An 18,740-nucleotide genomic window follows, 5' to 3' on the forward strand; every position below is an offset into this window, starting at 1 on the left:
GCTTCCAGTCAGTAGTTGTGAGAATGTACCAACAGTGGTCCATGGATGGACAAACCACAAACCGGCAAGGGCTTTGGGCGTCCAATGCACATCGATGCACAAGGACAACAAAGGCTATGGTCCAGAAGGTTTTGCCAACGAGTGCCGTTTTCTTTTACGTCACGTGGATGGCTGTTTGCCTGGGGCCACCAGGATGCACTATGGGAAAATGACAAGTCGGTGGAAGGAGTGTGATGCTGTAGGAAATGTTCTGTTAGAAAACCCTGAAAATCCAGACAGTCATGTGGACATGTGCCACCTACCTAAACATGGTTGCAGACCAGATACACCTCTTCATGACAGTGGTGTTCCCTGGTGGAAGTGGCCTCTTTCAGCAGGATAATACACCCTACCACACTGCACACATTGTTCAGGAATGGTTTGAGGAACATGATTTGAGTTCAAGGTTCAAGAATTCCTTACATATCAATCTAATTGATCATCTGTGGGATGTACTCCACCTCACAAACCAAGGACTCGAAGGACCTGCTGCTGCTGCTAACTTTTTGGTGCCAGATACCACAGGAGGGCCAACAGCATATTAGGCTGGTGGTCATAATGTTTTGGCTCATCTGTGTATATATTTGAGTAACTATCAGTATATTTTATGATGAATAATCTCATCTGTTGGTTTGTGTCTGTCAAATTCATAAAAAATTGAAAATATATTTTTTTTAATTTACTGGATTATCCAAGAACAGGCATTACAGCATGATTATGTTATGTATGTCATGATGCATAGCGTTACTGCAATAGAACGTTATTCATATGGTGACTGCGAATTATAATACTTAGCAGATGATCACAAAAACCTTTTAATACCACACTTTAATTGCAGCTTTCAGATTCCACCCTTGGTATGCAAGCGCATTGCTGTGAATGTCAGAGGCATGTTTCATTGTTCAGAGCCGTGATCACACACTCGAGCTCACGGATGGTCATCATGTCTCTGTGCTTCAGACATCACAGCTTTAAGCGTGCTTGTTGTTGTATTTGTTTACTGATGTTAATTGAGCCATAACTCAAATGACCCCCCTCCCCTGTCCATTTTACATGCTGTCTATCTACCAATGGCATCTGTGCATGTAAGTAACTGTGTTGCTGTGGCATACAGCCTTTCTGCTTAATTCTCTTTCTCTATCTGTCTCTGTCTCACTCAACACCTTTGCTGTGATGATCTTATTAACCCCGAATACATGTATGCCTGTTAGCAAATTCCATTTTTTCTCAATCATAAAAACAAAGATATTTTTAATGGGCTCTATGCACGGCGTTATTTCCGGTGAAGGATTAAGGATGCTCGATAACTTCCGCCGATCATAGAGTCCAATGCAATACCGAGAATTTATATTGAATTTTATACTCCATGGTTATACTAATGAAACGTTAGTCACAAAAACAGATAAAACAGACACCCCTCGTTGTGTTTATGCTTCTTTTTAAAATTATATTAAATAAACATAACTATATATAAAATTACATCTAAACGTATGTACGTTTCGTTTCAAAGACGGGAGGACAGTAAATATTGAAGACTCTGCCATAATCCCGTTTTCTCCGGTTTTCCTCCGCTTTAATCTACACAACCGGAAATGGACGAGCATCCTTACGTCAAATGCGGAACTTATGCGTGCATATAGCCCATTGTGTGTTTGAATGTTTGTGGTACTCAAGGTTTGTTTTTAGTTTCCTGTTAATTCTGTATTCTCTCAACCCTGTGCATCTATATTCACTGATCCACATGACGAGGCTTTTCTCTGTGTGCAAATCCATTAAGCATCCTACACACATAGAGCTGCATACTCAAGATCATGTGAAAAAGGAGTATGAATCATTTAAGGTGTCTATTTAGAGAGGGAAATGAGTGCTGGAATCACATTTCATGTGGAAATGACACAGATGGTTCACGTTTCCCACAGCCAAGTCAACACACTGTCTCCTGCACACATGCATGATATCTCCTCAACACCCCCTGCATGCACATTGATGCCAGTTTTACTCATCATGCAACCTTAACACTGGTAGAAAAGGCTTACTGGTAAAGCTTTGTAGAGGTTCACAATAGCTTTGAGACTTTGTCCTTCAGTGCAGTCATATGTAGCATTTTTGTTAATGTAATAGTTTACTCTCCGTCACATCGTTCCAGACCTGTATAGCTTTTTTTTCTTTTTTTTTTTTGCCTTGGAACACAAAAGAAGATAACTATCAGGGTTTTTTTTTCTCCTATTTTTTCCATTCAACAAGCATACAGTGACCAAAAAGCACCATAGAATTAGTCCATGCAACAATTGTACTAAAGTCAGGGCTTTGTGTGATGACTGAAATCAAGCTGATAAACATTGACTCTGTTGTAACTCATAAATCTCATTTGGACACGCATATAAGAATTTACCGATGTTAAAATTGTAAAGTTTGGGGTCAGTAGGCTAATAGTATTAATACTTTTATTCAGCAAGGACACATTCAATTGATTGAAAGTTTCAGTAAAGACACAATGCTGCTGAAGTTCATTTGCTGGTCATTTGAACTGTTTATACATCTAAGAATCCCAGAAAAAGAAAATGCATCTTGTTTTCAACATTGATAATCAGAAATGTTTCTGAAGACTGAAGACTTAAAATGAATAAATTAGGAATAAATTACATTTTAAGATGTACGTATTCAAACACTTATTTTAATTAGTTTTACTGTACTTTTGATCAAATAAATGCATCCTTGGTGCATTTACACATTTACATTACATGTGTGCATTTGGCAGACACTTTTCTTCAAAGCGAATTGCATTGGATTCAGGTTCATGGGAATCAAACCCATGACCTTGCCGTTGCTAGCGCCATGCTCTAGGTTTGAGTTGTAGGAATGCAATAGTATAACCGCATAAGAGACTTCTTTCAAAAACATTACCTTGTCTTTTACATTAAGACAAACATTACCCAGCCTTACTGACCCCAAACTTTTGAATGGTAGTGTAAATCTTGCAACAGTCAATAATGGATATTCATTTAGAGATTTGCATTTATTCCATTAAATTTGTGTTTTTAAAGATGAACTTTAACTTTGAGCATTAGATGACTGCACTGGTAATCTAAATAAAGTACGAAATATAGAAAAATGAAGGTCTCCAGGTTTTACATCGGTGAAAGTTTGAATATGTAATGCTAGGTGTGAGTGGCTGGGATGTTTACTCTCAGCCTGGTTTTTGATGAAGCCAATCTGCTACAGTGGAGATTGAATGTCAGTCAGGCACAGTATCAAATCCCCCATCAGGCCTACAACATTACATATACTGCCCAAAACACATGCAGAATCCTCATATAGAACAAACACCAATAACATTACCCCCCAAAACATCCTTCTTTTCTTATGTAAGATTCAACATTTGATGTTGTTGTTGTTTTTACTTTAGAACAGCTGGTTTGTTGGAGTCTAATGACAATGACATACAATTTTGGAAATTTAAGATCAATCCTTCGCCCTTATTAAATAACAGTCTTCTGTTTGTGTTCTGTTAGTGTTTGATCAACTAGATCTGGTCACTTATGAGGAAGTCGTGAAGTTGCCAGCGTTCAAGAGGAAAACGTTAGTTTTACTAGGTGTGTATATAGGCTTTATTTCCACAACTTACTTTTGTTTGTTGGTAGGAAGTATGTGTCTCTGACGTTTGTGGTTTGTTCAACTGGCAGGTGCCCACGGTGTTGGGCGAAGACACATCAAAAACACGCTCATCACCAAACACCCAGACAGATTTGCTTACCCCATTCCACGTAAGAAACTTCCCCAAATCTCTAACAGTCCACATGATTGCACACCGATACTGCTGAACTGATAACCGCAAACTCATCTCTGCCCCAAAAGACACGACCAGACCTCCAAAGAAAGAAGAAGAGAACGGCAAGAATTATTTCTTTGTATCCCATGACCAAATGATGCAGGATATCTCCAACAACGATTACCTGGAGTACGGGAGCCATGAGGATGCAATGTACGGCACTCGGTTGGAGACGATACGGAAGATCCACGAGCAGGGACTCATAGCCATACTGGACGTAGAGCCACAGGTAAACATTTCAATGCCCTCAGCGTGTATTAATGACAGAAGATGGTCTGACATTAACATTGTACGTCATTAGGTCATTAGTGTGATGCAGCACCTTTAAATCAAATAGCTTTAAAGACTTTCGGAAATATGCTCTGGTTAAGCTGAAGCACTTGAACTTTATTTATTATAAATACAAACAAAGAATGAGAACTAATATGATGGAAATAAAGACCTAAGATTAGTTAGCCATTGCTTTGTGAGGAATTGAGTTATCTTACATGACAGTCAATTTTAAAATTGATTTGTTTCATAGATTTGTTTTGATATTTTCATAGTAATTTCCAGATTGTCAAACAGTATGGAATGTTTTAGCTTGAGACAACCCGACATACCATAAAACTGTGAAGTCAAATAGAATTCATGTTTATGTTGTTTTTTACATACTAAAAATGATGTCGCTCCTTTCAGAGAACTGCAACTTTACAAAAGGCAAATGGAAAGGGAACATTGAGACACATATGAATTGTTTCCCAGTTACAAAAGTATTCCTTATTAAAGGAGCTGTATGTAAGATTGTGGCCAAAAATGGTACTGCAATCACTTTCAAATTACTGTAGTGCTGTGTATCCCCTGCCCCCTGACTCAAGGTTGCCAGGTAGGCTGCAGGAACCAACATTTTTGTATCCCACACGTTTGTAACTGCAGCTGTGGTAACTAGAGCAGTGCTGCAACACTACTGACTTTGTGATTGGTAGATCAGTGGAGGGTGGAGCATCTAACACAGTCCCATCCCAAAAAGTCATATAACTGACGTCTTGGGACGTCTTTTGACCATACGTCAATATCCGCCTTTTTAGGCCCCCCTTAAACGTCGGTAGATGGCGATCCCGGGCCGTCATACAACTGACGCTTTACCTTTAACGTCAGTTAGGTGACGGGTTAGGTTTAGGGTTAGGTTTAGGTCTGGGGTAGAGTTAGGATCCCATAACCTCATCTACCGACGTTTAAGGGGGCCCTAAAAAGGCGAATATTGACATATGGTCAAAAGACGTCCCAAAACGTCAGTTATATGACGTCTTGGGATGAGACCAGGTTGGAGCATCAGACCAAAACACAACATGACAGTTGAGGGCTGCAACTTCACTTTTTAAATGACAATATCCTGGCCGGACTACTGTTGTCAGTGATGTAAGTATTTGAAACGAACATGATTTCTTAATGTCTAGTGACATTTCAGGGCCATTTTATGATTATTTAAAATAAATTTCTTACATACAGCTCCTTTAAATTAAGTTACATGGCAAAACTAACAACATCTGCTAAAACCGTTTATTGAGTATTGAGTAAAGTATTGAAACGATGTAAAACTGTGATATTGTGATAATTGAAAACTGGTTTGATTTCATCTTTAATTTAGTGAGTTTATAATCTTATTTGGAATACATTGACACAAATGATTGGAGCATAAAACTGTAGTACATATTGTACTGTGTTTGATCATTCTCAGGCACTGAAGGTTTTACGGACAGCTGAATTTGCTCCCTATGTGGTTTTCATTGCTGCACCAACAATCACTCCTGGCATGAATGAGGTGAGATCAGGATCCAAAACATATGCCATGGCATGCGTCTCTCTCACTGGCAGAATAACGCCACCTAACTTTTCTACCTTCTTTCATTCATCTAAATCTTTATTTAGTCTGTTTTTTGTTGTTGTTGTTGTTGTTTTTTTTTTTTTTTTTTTTTTTGCATGCACATTTTTGCATGTTTTTTTTTTTAATTTCTTCTACCTTTCCTTACATTACGCTCAGCTTCCCAGATGGTGCAGGAAGCTGCCTGTGAGTATGACAGGAAGTCAGCTAAATCGCTAAGCTCTAGCCCAAAAAATCCACTCTATTCATGACCTTTAGAACAAAGGTCAATTTGACAGATGACAATTTTTAAGAAAACCCTTGTCCACATTTAAGTGTTCTACTTTAGATCTGCACACTACTGTTCAAAAGTTTGGAGGGGTTTTTTTTAAATAATAGTTTTATTCAACAAGGATGAATTAAAAAAAATATTATAATGTTTTCACAAAAATATTGAGCAGCACAAAATTGATAATAATTATAATAAATGTTACATGAGCACAGAATCAGCATACATGAATAATTTCTGAAGGATCATGTGACACTTTATTTTGATCAAATAAATGACAGGCCCCAAACTTCTGAACACTATTGTGTATACACTAGTACAATCCTTCCCAACTCTCCCATTGTCTGTTTATAGTCCTGCAAATACCTTTGGGATCATCAATGACATGTTCTTAATAGGGTAAACAGTCCAAATTCATCCATTGTCCTCCACTGATCTTTCAAAAGTCCCTTTTTTGACCTTTCATCTGCTTTTTTACTCACTTTTTCTTTCATGCTGCAGGACGAGTCATTACAGAGGCTGCAGAAGGAGTCTGAAATCCTCCAGAAGACATATGCACACTATTTTGACCAAACCATCATCAATAATGAGATTGACGAGACTATTCGGCTCCTGGAGGAAGCCATAGACCTGGTTTGCACCACAGCCCAGTGGGTTCCAGTGTCTTGGGTCTACTAAATCAGCAAACCCATCAACCTGTAACCTTATGCCCTTCATACTTTGCAGTGAATCTCTGCAAGAAAAAAGAAAAGAAAACTTCCGATCTTTCCCATGATGCAAACAAAAGCTCACCTCTGATGTTCACAAACATCAGTGTACCTGCAGTGAGCCTAGTCTTGGCCCCTCACAGACAGACTACCTAGATGTAGTGTTGTATTACTGAAAAAAGAACAATAAAATAAATTACTAAATATTGTCATGTCTATATAGCTAGGAGGCGACATTTTGTAGACGTTTTATTTAAAGAGACAGTATCCTACATGATGCATTTTCCTAAAAGGAATATTTTTGTAGTTTTTCTACCCATTTCTGTTAGTACCAGAGAAAAGGTGCAGCATTACTACAGCAGAATCCTCATAGCTTTCATCTGTCCAGCCCGTCCATTAATACATAATCCCCACATTATCCATGTGGCAGACCCTAGCTGCTTTAGTGCACAACCCACCGATTCAGCGTTCATTTAAAACCAAACCTTTTTTTTCCATTTGTTTTTCCCAGTTCACCCTCCTCTACACGTGGATACTGTCTCTCTAAAGACTTGCATAAATGTTTTAGAGATTTGAATGAGATCTCATGCATGTGAACATTCACGAGCGTCCATGCCGTCAGTGTTAGCTGTGTTCAGACCGTCACCCACGGCAGAAAACATTCCATTCGTCTGGACGAACATATTCAAACAGGTGGAGCTAGTGACGAGGAGGGGGGAAAAAAGACCTATGCACATCCCTTGCATTTTGGCAACTTTGTAAAGTTTATTTTTACCAATCATGTAGTAAAATGTGTTTGTAAATGGTCTAAATTTTTATTTGTTGTAAGATAAATGGGTTGGGGATAAAAATGTTCTGGCATTTCAGAAATGTGTCGTTTGAGAACATTAATATTGACTCAGAAATCCCATTTTTATTCTGTGAAGTTGTTTCAGGAAGAGGTGCGTCCATGCAAAGCAAAAAGACGACTCTGTCTGTTCATCTGAATGGTTCTGTACATGACAAACTGTTTACTCAAACTGCCCTGTATAAATGGCTCTGCCGATGACGGAGCAGCTCTTCGGCGTGAGCGTCTTTTGTTTGGTTTTTTAAATATATTTCCTTTAATGTGGTGAAGATCTCATCTGTGTCCTCTGCTCTGTTGTCTCATCCAGTTTTTTGGCCGGCCTCTCTGTGTGAGTTGGCAGAGATGGGGTCAATGGAAACTTTGTTCCTCTTTTACCATTTTGTTTTTCTGGATTTTTCCCAGCAGCTGTGGTAGGTCACGCCCTTCCCGCTTGACTCTGTGTGACTGCAGTCGGGATCAATCCCCAGTTATGTGTCCGCGAGTGTTTGCTTTGATACTGGTTTTCTGACATCTTTCTGTTTAATTGAAACCGAGAGCTGGTTGCTACATGTGTAAAGTTTAGGCATGAATTTTTAAGTCTTAATATACACTACCCTTCCAGTGTTTGGGGTTAAGATTTTTATTGTTTTCCAAGAAGTCTCTTATGCTTTGTGAGTCACAAATGCAGTTTTATTAAAGAGATTGGTCACCTGAAAATGAAAATTCTGTCATCATTTACTCATGGTCAAGTTGTTCCAAACTTTTATGAATTTCTTTTTTCTGTTGAACACAAAATTAGATATTTTGAAGAATGTTTGTAACTAAACCATTGTGGGCCGCCATTGACTTCCATGGTATAGAAACAAAATATGGAAACTAATGGTGTCTTGTCACCCATATCCTTCAAAATATCTTCTGTGTTCAGCAGAAGAAAGACATGCATACAGGTTTGGAACAACCTGAGGATGAGTAAATGATGACTTTTTATTGTCAGGTGACCAATCTCTTTAATAAAACTTCATTTTTGGGTAAAATATCCCTTTAATTCCTGTGATAGCAAAGCTAAATTTTCAGCAGCCATTACTCCAGTCTTCAGTCTTCCTTTAGAAATTATTCATTCATCAATGATGAAAATGGTTGTGCGTAATATTTTGTGGAAACAGTGGGGTTTTGTTTTTCAGGATTATTTAATGAATGGAAAGTTCAAAAGAATAGCATTTATTTGAAGTAAAAATCTTTTGTGACAAGTCACTTGATCAATTCAATGCATCCTTGCTGAACAAAAACATTCATTTCTTTAAAAGAAAATCTCACTGACTCCAAACTTTTGAATGGTAGTGTATTTTGGTACGGTGATTCAAGTGAGTGCAACTTACAAACTGTCAGAAATAAAGCAGGATTTATTCACATTCTAATCCCAGGATGCACAACTGAAGGGCACTTGGCTTCACCTTCCTCTAGCAGGTTTGGGCTGTAATATCATGAACTGCTTTCTTCACTTCAGTTTCTGCCATAACCAGATGAAGTGTACTCCAATGAATGAATGAATGATAGAGCCACACTGTTCACCTGAACCCTGAATGATACACTGATGTGCCATAAAGCGAGGGATGTGTTTTAAATCATTTTAGCGGTCATTCAAAATCTTACACAAATATTTTTAATTCAATGAAAACAATGGAATATGAAACCAGAGCCAAATTTTGAATTGCACATTTTTTTTTTCAGTAAAAGGCAGAAATGGTGAACTAAACAAAAATTATCCGACAATGCATTTCTCGAGTGTATTTGGTCAGTTTTAGCAGGAAAAAAATGACTAATTTAAATAGACAACAACTCTCCTCAGATAAAATTATGCTTTGTCATTTTAGTTACTAGTCATTTGCAATGATCTTTGTTTATTCAAAGCATTAATCACAAATGAACAAAATTCAGGTAAATTAAAAGGGTTCTTTAGAAATCTCATGCACCGCTCAGAAACTCATGATTCCTGCATCATCCAATGCGTATTCCTCTCCATATATAGAAAATATGTTCATAACAGTAAAACGAGCATGATAAAGCCAATTCATTTGGTTACAATATGAAGCAGCTTATGTTACAGAGTGCACTTAAGCTTTATGGAAGAGGAAGACTAATGCATTTTCCAGAACTGGAAACTTACCCAGTTTAATGAACCAAACAAAAGAGGACAGTGTGTTATGCCATCTGGTGAAAAGATAGTGAGAAGCTTTATCAGATAAATCTCCTACAAAACAAATGTTTCAAAGTTATGCAACAGAACATGTATAAACGTATTCATACTATAAATGCATTATAAAGATGTGTTTTAAATCAAATTGAGATAAAAAAGGACACAAAAACGTTTGTGCCACTAGTTGCAGGTCTCGCCTTTTATTTGTACAAAAAGTCTCTTGCAGTCTCATTGGCTTAACACAATTCAAGGTCCTTGACTGGCCCTTTCAAACTAGTTTCCATTCATTTAAAGAGACGATGATCTCCAACTCTATTACATCAGCCAAATATAATTTTTAACGCACTGCTCAAATGTTTTATCACAGCCTTAAATCCAAACATTTCCCATTCAGCTACTGGGAAAATACTTCCACTCTTGAATGCGCTTCAACCCCTTTCAGAATTCCTCAGACTCTCAAGAGGCGTTAACGCAGGCAATCTGGGCTTGAAAAAGAAACACAAGAAAAAACACAGTCTGAGCAGCACTGAACAATCCATGTCCAGAAGAAACCTGACTCTCGGCGGGGTCCTGTTGGGTGCCGTTCCTCAGACCGTCCGTGGCGTTGACCATCTCATCCATCACTTCCTGCTGTAGCAGCTTGGAGATGAGGCTGTTGAACTTGTTCTCCATGGTAGGGTAGTCCGGAAGAGATGTGGTCAGGTTGAGCTCTGGCGGATCCAGACAGGTGCCATTCAGGTGGATGTAGACAACTTCGCTCAGGTCCAAGCCAGCTACTGAGGACGGGGATGCACATGGGATGTCCCTCACCAACTTATAGCTCTCCATCCACTCCTTCAACCACTCCAGGTCGCAGGTGCACTCCCAGGGGTTTCGAAAGAGATACAGGCGGCCGATTAAATAGATGGGCTGGAAGACGGAGAAGGGCAGAGACGTCAGATTGTTGCTGTTGAGGTGCAGCGTGATGAGGCTCGTCAGGTTCTCAAAGGAGCCGTCCTCGATATAGGACAGGCGGTTTCGATCCAGGTACAGGACCTCCAGCTGCACCAGGTCACTGAACCATGTTCTGGAGATGTTGGTTATCAGGTTCCCACCCAGATTCAACATTTTTAAGTTGCTCAGGCCCTTGAAAGCCTGCTGTGGCAAGTCGACCAACAGATTATCGTTCAGGTAGAAGTTCTCCAGACGCACTAGATCTTTGAAGGCCTCGTCATGTATCACGTTTATGCGATTCTCCTGTAAGTTGAGGTACTTGAGGTTGCTCAGGCCCAGCAAAGAGTTGTAGGCCACCGCTTCGATCTTGTTGCGCTCCAAGTAAACGTGCGTGAGGTTTTCCATCCCTCGGAGGGCACCAGTGATGCGTCGGAAGTTGTTTTGGAAACACAGCAGTTCTTTCAGGGTGATTTGCTCCAGGAAGATCCGGTCTGGCATGTTGAACAGGTTACAGTCGGAAATGTCCAAGCGCACCAAGCGTTTGAGTCCCGTGAAGGTGCGAGTGTGCAGGTATCGGATGTACTCGTTGTGGGCCATCTTGAGCTCCACCAGGTTGGGCAGCCCTTTAAATGCTCCAGGCGTGATGAAGGAGATGTTGTTGTGGTCAAGAGAGAGTTTCTTAAGTGAAGGCAGGGTTCCAAAGGCTCGCTCGGACAGAAACTTTAGGCTGTTCTTGTCCAGGTTGATGGAGGACGCCTCGCATGGGAACTCTTTGGGCAGGTCCATCATGTTGACGTGGTCGCACAGGACGCTGCAGCTCTTCTCCTGAGTACACGTGCAACTGGGTGGGCAGGAGCGAGTGCAGGCCCACAGGGACAGGGCGTGAGGGGGAAGGAGGAGGAAATACACTGGAGAGAAGGGAAAGGAGATGTGTTAGTTAGAGGGTGCCATTTTACCACAATATGTAATTAGACAAATTCTCTATTATGTACGTCCCTGAAGGTCATGTTCTGAAACAATTAAACTAAATATCCGTATCACATTGCATATGTGGGTCATAAAATAAAAAAAATTTATTAATTAATAAAAAAAAATCACAGAAATACTGATTAATGTACAACCAATAACATTAAACAAAGAAAAAAATATATACACATTCAATTGTAAATTAATAGCTTTTTCAAAGTGTTTGGAAAATTGTCATGTGGTCAATTGATTAGCTGCCTCTTACTCTTAAACTTTAACCGATTCTAAACTTTGACCTAGGAAATACTTTCCAACTTTTTTTGTATTTTAAACAATTTTTTTAAATGACAAATAAAAAATCAAGCATTCTTTTTAGATAAAAAAAAAAAACACCTAAATTATAAATAAACAAAACAGAAATGAAAGTCAAACCATCTCATTTTACTGAATAAATAGTTTGGTTACAGAATGAAGCCTTTATATAGAATTTCTTAACTTTTTGAAATCTTTTTATTTTAATTCATATTTTTAGAATTAATCCTTAACTTGCATCTCACTGAACTGTAAACAGCCACATTGATGGATACCACACTACAGGTTTGTACTTACTAAACTGCAGAGAAATGCTGGCATTAATGTGACACAAAAAAGCCTTTAAAATTAACTTTCAGGGAACTTCGAGGACTTTATTATGATAATTATACAGAAACAAAACGCTAGTCATGCAGCATAAGCAATCACTTTGTAAATGAGTGTGGTTTTAAGATTACAGAGAGCACAGTCAGAGACTGGCGGAATAATTTAATGTGTGACCTCCCTCTGTCCTGCATCTGATCTGCACATTGAAATTATGGTGATTAAGAAAGGACAGATTAGAGATTACACAAATACACTAGCTCTTATTTGTTCCCTTAAATTCATGCAAGTAGAGATACTGTATTTCAGCAAAGCTTGAACTGAAGAACTGAAGAAATACACCAAAGCGATGACACCAGGGAACATAACACAGCAGAAATCAGGGACTTACCAACAATAAAGATGGAGCGCATCACTGGTTTCTCTCAGCTGTGGATTTTTAAGATAACATTAAATATTTTGCAAATTAACTTCAACATTTCTACTAAGACATTTCAAACATCTTGATGTGAAATAAAATGTGTCCATCTTCTCTTGATAACATCATAAATGTTCAATGATCACAAATTGTCAACATTAGCCCCAAAACTACCTACTTGCCAAGCATGTTCAGTAAAGGTTCTCCTGCTCTGACAGCTGATAAAAGCACATACAGAAGTTTCCCCAACATGATTACATGTCTGTACCGCTTCGCTCCAAGTGAAAATATGAATGGATTAAAGGCTCGATCACTCAGCATTTGTGTTAGTATGTGCACACATGCGCCAACATCAAAACCCCCCTTCAGAAAGCCATCACTTAATGGCAGAAAAATCCTAGGATTATAAGCATTTAAAGCAGTACTCTGAAATCAAAGCAAGCAGAAATGACCCCGGGCCTCAATGGTACATGCAGATTACAGTCTGCAATCTTATATAAACCAATGGCTGAAACAGCACTCTAACAAACTAATGTAAACTTTTCAGGAAACATTTGCCAAGAACTGGATGTTGACAGCTATATTATTAGAGGCCCTTTTCAGATTAGGGAACAGTGGTCATTTTATACTTAGACAAATGACAGAAGTAATATAATACAATAACAATTCATGATGTATTAAAAATGAAATGTATACAGCTTAAAAAAAGTAAATCAAATAACAGTTTTCCACATACTCTCATTTTCATAAAGATATTCATAAACACGACCAATTTTAAATTTTAAGTAGTAATATTAGTCCAGTTAGTCCAGTAATTTAGGGTCTTGGGGTCTTGAGACTCCATTTTGCACTCAGGTCTAAGTCTCATGGCCTTCTATCAGAATCCAGAGTTTTGAGAAGATTGGAGAAACTTAATTTTTCGCCCGAAAAAAAAAAACGAAAGGGGTACCACTGTCATTTTTATTTTTCGAGTCGAATTTTTGAGTTTCGATATCTCAGCTCTGGAAGGGTCTAGAGCCTCCATTTTGCACTCAGGTCTAAGTCTCATGGCCCTCTATCAGAATCCAGAGTTTTGAGAAGATTGGAGAAACTTAATTTTTCGCCCGAAAAAAAAAAACGAAAGGGGTACCACTGTCATTTTTATTTTTCGAGTCGAATTTTTGAGTTTTGATATCTCAGCTCTGGAAGGGTCTAGAGCCTCCATTTTTGCAGTCAGGTTTAAGTCTTATGGCCCTCTATCAGAATCCAGAGTTTTGAGAAGATTGGAGAAACGTAATTTTTCGCCCGAAAAAAAAAAACCAAAGGGGTACCACTGTCGATTTTTTTTTTTTTTCGGGTCGAATTTTTGAGTTTCGATATCTCAGCTCTGGAAGGGTCTAGAGCCTCCATTTTTGCACTCAGGTTAAAGTCTCATGGCCCTCTATCAGAATCCAGAGTTTTGAGAAGATTGGAGAAACTTAATTTTTCGCCCGAAAAAAAAAATTGAAAGGGGTACCACTGTCGTTTTTTTTTTTCGGGATGAATTTTTGAGTTTCGATGTCTCAGCTCTGGAAGGGTCTAGAGCCTCCATTTGTGCACTCAGGTTTAAGTCTCATGGCCCTCTATCAGAATACAGAGTTTTGAGAAGATTGGAGAAACTTAATTTTTCGCCCAAAAAAAAAAAAAACGAAAGGGGTACCACTGTCGTTTTTTTTTTTCGGGTCGAAATTTTTGAGTTTCGATATCTCAGCTCTGGAAGGGTCTAGAGCCTCCATTTTCACACTCAGGTTAAAGTCTCATGGCCCTTTATCAGAATCCAGAGTTTTGAGAAGATTGAAGAAACTTAATTTTTCGCCCGAAAAAAAAAAAAAAAACGAAAGGGGTACCACTGTCGTTTTTTTTTTCGGGTGGAATTTTTGAGTTTCGATATCTCAGCTCTGGAAGGGTCTAGAGCCTCCATTTTTGCACTCAGGTCTAAGTCTCATTGCTCTCTATCAGAATCCAGAGTTTTGAGAAGATTGGAGAAACTTAATTTTTCGCCCGAAAAAAAAAAAGAAAGGGGTACCACTGTCGTTTTTTTTTTCGGGTCGAATTTTTGAGTTTCGATATCTCAGCTCTGGAAGGGTCTAGAGCCTCCATTTTTGCACTCAGGTTAAAGTCTCATGGCCCTCTATCAGAATCCAGAGTTTTGAGAAGATTGGAGAAACTTAATTTTTCGCCCGGAAAAAAAAAACGAAAGGGGTACCACTGTCGTTTTTTTTTTCGGGTCGAATTTTTGAGTTTCGATATCTCAGCTGTGGAAGGGTCTAGAGCCTCCATTTTTGCACTCAGGTTTAAGTCTCATGGCCCTCTATCAGAATCCAGAGTTTTGAGAAGATTGGAGAAACTTAATTTTTCGCCCCCCCCAAAAAAACGAAAGGGGTACCACTGTCGTTTTTTTTTTCGGGTCGAAATTTTTGAGTTTCGATATCTCAGCTCTGGAAGGGTCTAGAGCCTCCATTTTCACAATCAGGTTAAAGTCTCATGGCCCTTTATCAGAATCCAGAGTTTTGAGAAGATTGAAGAAACTTAATTTTTCGCCCGAAAAAAAAACGAAAGGGGTACCACTGTCGGTTTTTTTTTCGGGTCGAATTTTTGAGTTTCGATATCTCAGCTCTGGAAGGGTCTAGAGCCTCCATTTTTGCACTCAGGTTTAAGTCTCATGGCCCTCTATCAGAATCCAGAGTTTTGAGAAGATTGGAGAAACTAAATTTTTCGCCCGAAAAAAAAAACGAAAGGGGTACCACTGTCGTTTTTTTTTTTTTTCGGGTCGAATTTTTGAGTTTCGATATCTCAGCTCTGGAAGGGTCTAGAGCCTCCATTTTTGCACTCAGGTTAAAGTCTCATGGCCCTCTATCAGAATCCAGAGTTTTGAGAAGATTGGAGAAACTTAATTTTTCGCCCGAAAAAAAAAAAACGAAAGGGGTACCACTGTCGTTTTTTTTTTTTTTGGGTCGAAATTTTTGAGTTTCGATATCTCAGCTCTGGAAGGGTCTAGAGCCTCCATTTTCACACTCAGGTTAAAGTCTCATGGCCCTTTATCAGAATCCAGAGTTTTGAGAAGATTGAAGAAACTTAATTTTTTGCCCGAAAAAAAAAACGAAAGGGGTACCACTGTCGTTTTTTTTTTTCGGGTCGAATTTTTGAGTTTCGATATCTCAGCTCTGAAAGGGTCTAGAGCCTCCATTTTTGCACTCAGGTTAAAGTCTCATGGTCCTCTGTCAGAATCCAGAGTTTTGAAAAGATTGGAGAAACTTAATTTTTCACCCGAAAAAAAAAAAAAACGAAAGGGGTACCACTGTCGGGGTTTTTTTTTTCGGGTCTAATTTTTGAGTTTCGATATCTCAGCTCTGGAAGGGTCTAGAGCCTCCATTTTTGCACTCAGGTTAAAGTCTCATGGTCCTCTATCAGAATCCAGAGTTTTGAAAAGATTGGAGAAACTTAATTTTTCACCCGAAAAAAAAACAAAACGAAAGGGGTACCACTGTCGGGGTTTTTTTTTTCGGGTCTAATTTTTGAGTTTCGATATCTCAGCTCTGGAAGGGTCTAGAGCCTCCATTTTTGCACTCAGGTTAAAGTCTCATGGCCCTCTATCAGAATCCAGAGTTTTGAGAAGATTGGAGAAACTAAATTTTTCGCCCGAAAAAAAAAACGAAAGGGGTACCACTGTCGTTTTTTTTTTTTTCAGGTCGAATATTTGAGTTTCGATATCTCAGCTCTGGAAGGGTCTAGAGCCTCCATTTTTGCACTCAGGTTAAAGTCTCATGGCCCTCTATCAGAATCCAGAGTTTTGAGAAGATTGGAGAAACTTAATTTTTCGCCCAAAAAAAAAAAAAACGAAAGGGGTACCACTGTCGTTTTTTTTTTTTTTTGGGTCGAAATTTTTGAGTTTCGATATCTCAGCTCTGGAAGGGTCTAGAGCCTCCATTTTCACACTCAGGTTAAAGTCTCATGGCCCTTTATCAGAATCCAGAGTTTTGAGAAGATTGAAGAAACTTAATTTTTCGCCCGAAAAAAAAAACGAAAGGGGTACCACTGTCGTTTTTTTTTCGGGTCGAATTTTTGAGTTTCGATATCTCAGCTCTGGAAGGGTCTAGAGCCTCCATTTTTGCACTCAGGTTTAAGTCTCATGGCCCTCTATCAGAATCCAGAGTTTTGAGATGATTGGAGAAAATTAATTTTTCGCCCGAAAAAAAAAAACGAAAGGGGTACCACTGTCGTTTTTTTTTTCGGGTCGAATTTTTGAGTTTCGATATCTCAGCTCTGGAAGGGTCTAGAGCCTCCATTTTTGCACTCAGGTTAAAGTCTCATGGTCCTCTATCAGAATCCCGAGTTTTGAAAAGATTGGAGAAACTTAATTTTTCACCCGAAAAAAAAAAAACGAAAGGGGTACCACTGTCGGGGTTTTTTTTTCGGGTCTAATTTTTGAGTTTCGATATCTCAGCTCTGGAAGGGTCTAGAGCCTCCATTTTTGCACTCAGGTTAAAGTCTCATGGCCCTCTATCAGAATCCAGAGTTTTGAGAAGATTGGAGAAACTTAATTTTTCGCCCCCAAAAAAAAAAGAAAGGGGTACCACTGTCGTTTTTTTTTTTTTTCGGGTCGAAATTTTTGAGTTTCGATATCTCAGCTCTGGAAGGGTCTAGAGCCTCCATTTTCACACTCAGGTTAAAGTCTCATGGCCCTTTATCAGAATCCAGAGTTTTGAGAAGATTGAAGAAACTTAATTTTTCGCCCGAAAAAAAAAAAACGAAAGGGGTACCACTGTCGTTTTTTTTTTTTCGGGTCGAATTTTTGAGTTTCGATATCTCAGCTCTGGAAGGGTCTAGAGCCTCCATTTTTGCACTCAGGTTAAAGTCTCATGGTCCTCTATCAGAATCCAGAGTTTTGAAAAGATTGGAGAAACTTAATTTTTCGCCCGAAAAAACAAAAACAAAAAGGGGTACCACTGTCGGGGTTTTTTTTTTCGGGTCTAATTTTTGAGTTTCGATATCTCAGCTCTGGAAGGGTCTAGAGCCTCCATTTTCACACTCAGGTTAAAGTCTCATGGCCCTTTATCAGAATCCAGAGTTTTGAGAAGATTGAAGAAACTTAATTTTTCGCCCGAAAAAAAAAAAACGAAAGGGGTACCACTGTCGTTTTTTTTTTTTCGGGTCGAATTTTTGAGTTTCGATATCTCAGCTCTGGAAGGGTCTAGAGCCTCCATTTTTGCACTCAGGTTAAAGTCTCATGGTCCTCTATCAGAATCCAGAGTTTTGAAAAGATTGGAGAAACTTAATTTTTCGCCCGAAAAAACAAAAACAAAAAGGGGTACCACTGTCGGGGTTTTTTTTTTCGGGTCTAATTTTTGAGTTTCGATATCTCAGCTCTGGAAGGGTCTAGAGCCTCCATTTTTGCACTCAGGTTAAAGTCTCATGGCCCTCTATCAGAATCCAGAGTTTTGAGAAGATTGGAGAAACTTAATTTTTCGCCCGAAAAAAAAAACAAAAACGAAATGGGTACCACTGTCGTTTTTTTTTTTTTCGGGTCGAATTTTTGAGTTTTGATATCTCAGCTCTGGAAGGGTCTAGAGCCTCCATTGTTGCACTCAGGTCTAAGTCTCATGGCCCTCTATCAGAATCCAGAGTTTTGAGAAGATTGGAGAAACTTAATTTTTCGCACGAAAAAAAAACCGAAAGGGGTACCACTGTCTTTTTTTTTTTTTTTTGGGTCGAAATTTTTGAGTTTCGATATCTCAGCTCTGGAAGGGTCTAGAGCCTCCATTTTCACACTCAGGTTAAAGTCTCATGGCCCTCTATCAGAATCCAGAGTTTTGAGAAGATTGGAGAAACTTAATTTTTCGCCCGAAAACGATAAAACAAAAGGGGTAACACTGTGGTTTTTTTTTTCGGGTCGAAATTTTGAATTTCGATATCTCAGCTCTGGAAGGGTCTAGAGCCTCCATTTTTGCACTCAGGTCAAAGTCTCACAGCCCTCTATCAGAATCCAGAGTTTTGAGAAGATTGGAGAAACTTAATTTTTCGCCCGAAAACGAAAAAAAACCAAAG

At 38.9% G+C, this 18,740-nt stretch overlaps 2 protein-coding genes across 20 annotated transcripts in view; one reads left to right on the top strand and one right to left on the bottom strand.

The window, feature by feature from the left end:
- Window positions 1–7,820, top strand: part of caska (calcium/calmodulin dependent serine protein kinase a) — a 174,708-nt gene extending 166,888 nt beyond the window's left edge. For 14 of the 19 annotated variants that reach the window (XM_039678090.2, XM_089133162.1, XM_089133165.1 and 11 more), the window contains 5 exons: window positions 3,552–3,632; window positions 3,723–3,803; window positions 3,895–4,097; window positions 5,586–5,669; window positions 6,499–7,820. In XM_039678090.2, the coding sequence (XP_039534024.1) occupies window positions 3,552–3,632; window positions 3,723–3,803; window positions 3,895–4,097; window positions 5,586–5,669; window positions 6,499–6,675 (626 nt within the window). In that variant the 3' untranslated portion in view covers window positions 6,676–7,820. The remainder of the gene's footprint in view (window positions 1–3,551; window positions 3,633–3,722; window positions 3,804–3,894; window positions 4,098–5,585; window positions 5,670–6,498) is intronic. The other 5 variants (XM_039678093.2, XM_089133163.1, XM_039678106.2 and 2 more) reach the window with 1 other exon arrangement.
- A 1,413-nt stretch (window positions 7,821–9,233) lies between these two features.
- On the bottom strand, window positions 9,234–11,911 carry nyx (nyctalopin). Its single transcript, XM_039688945.2, has one exon. It carries the CDS (start codon window positions 11,444–11,446, stop codon window positions 10,181–10,183), a length of 1,266 nt encoding a protein of 421 aa, XP_039544879.2. The 5' UTR covers window positions 11,447–11,911; the 3' UTR covers window positions 9,234–10,180.
- Between the last annotated feature and the right edge of the window lie 6,829 nt (window positions 11,912–18,740).

Source organism: Pimephales promelas, chromosome 7 (genome assembly GCF_988280905.1).
Source record: "Pimephales promelas chromosome 7, fPimPro1.hap1.1, whole genome shotgun sequence".
NCBI classification, from domain to species: Eukaryota; Metazoa; Chordata; class Actinopteri; order Cypriniformes; family Leuciscidae; genus Pimephales; species Pimephales promelas.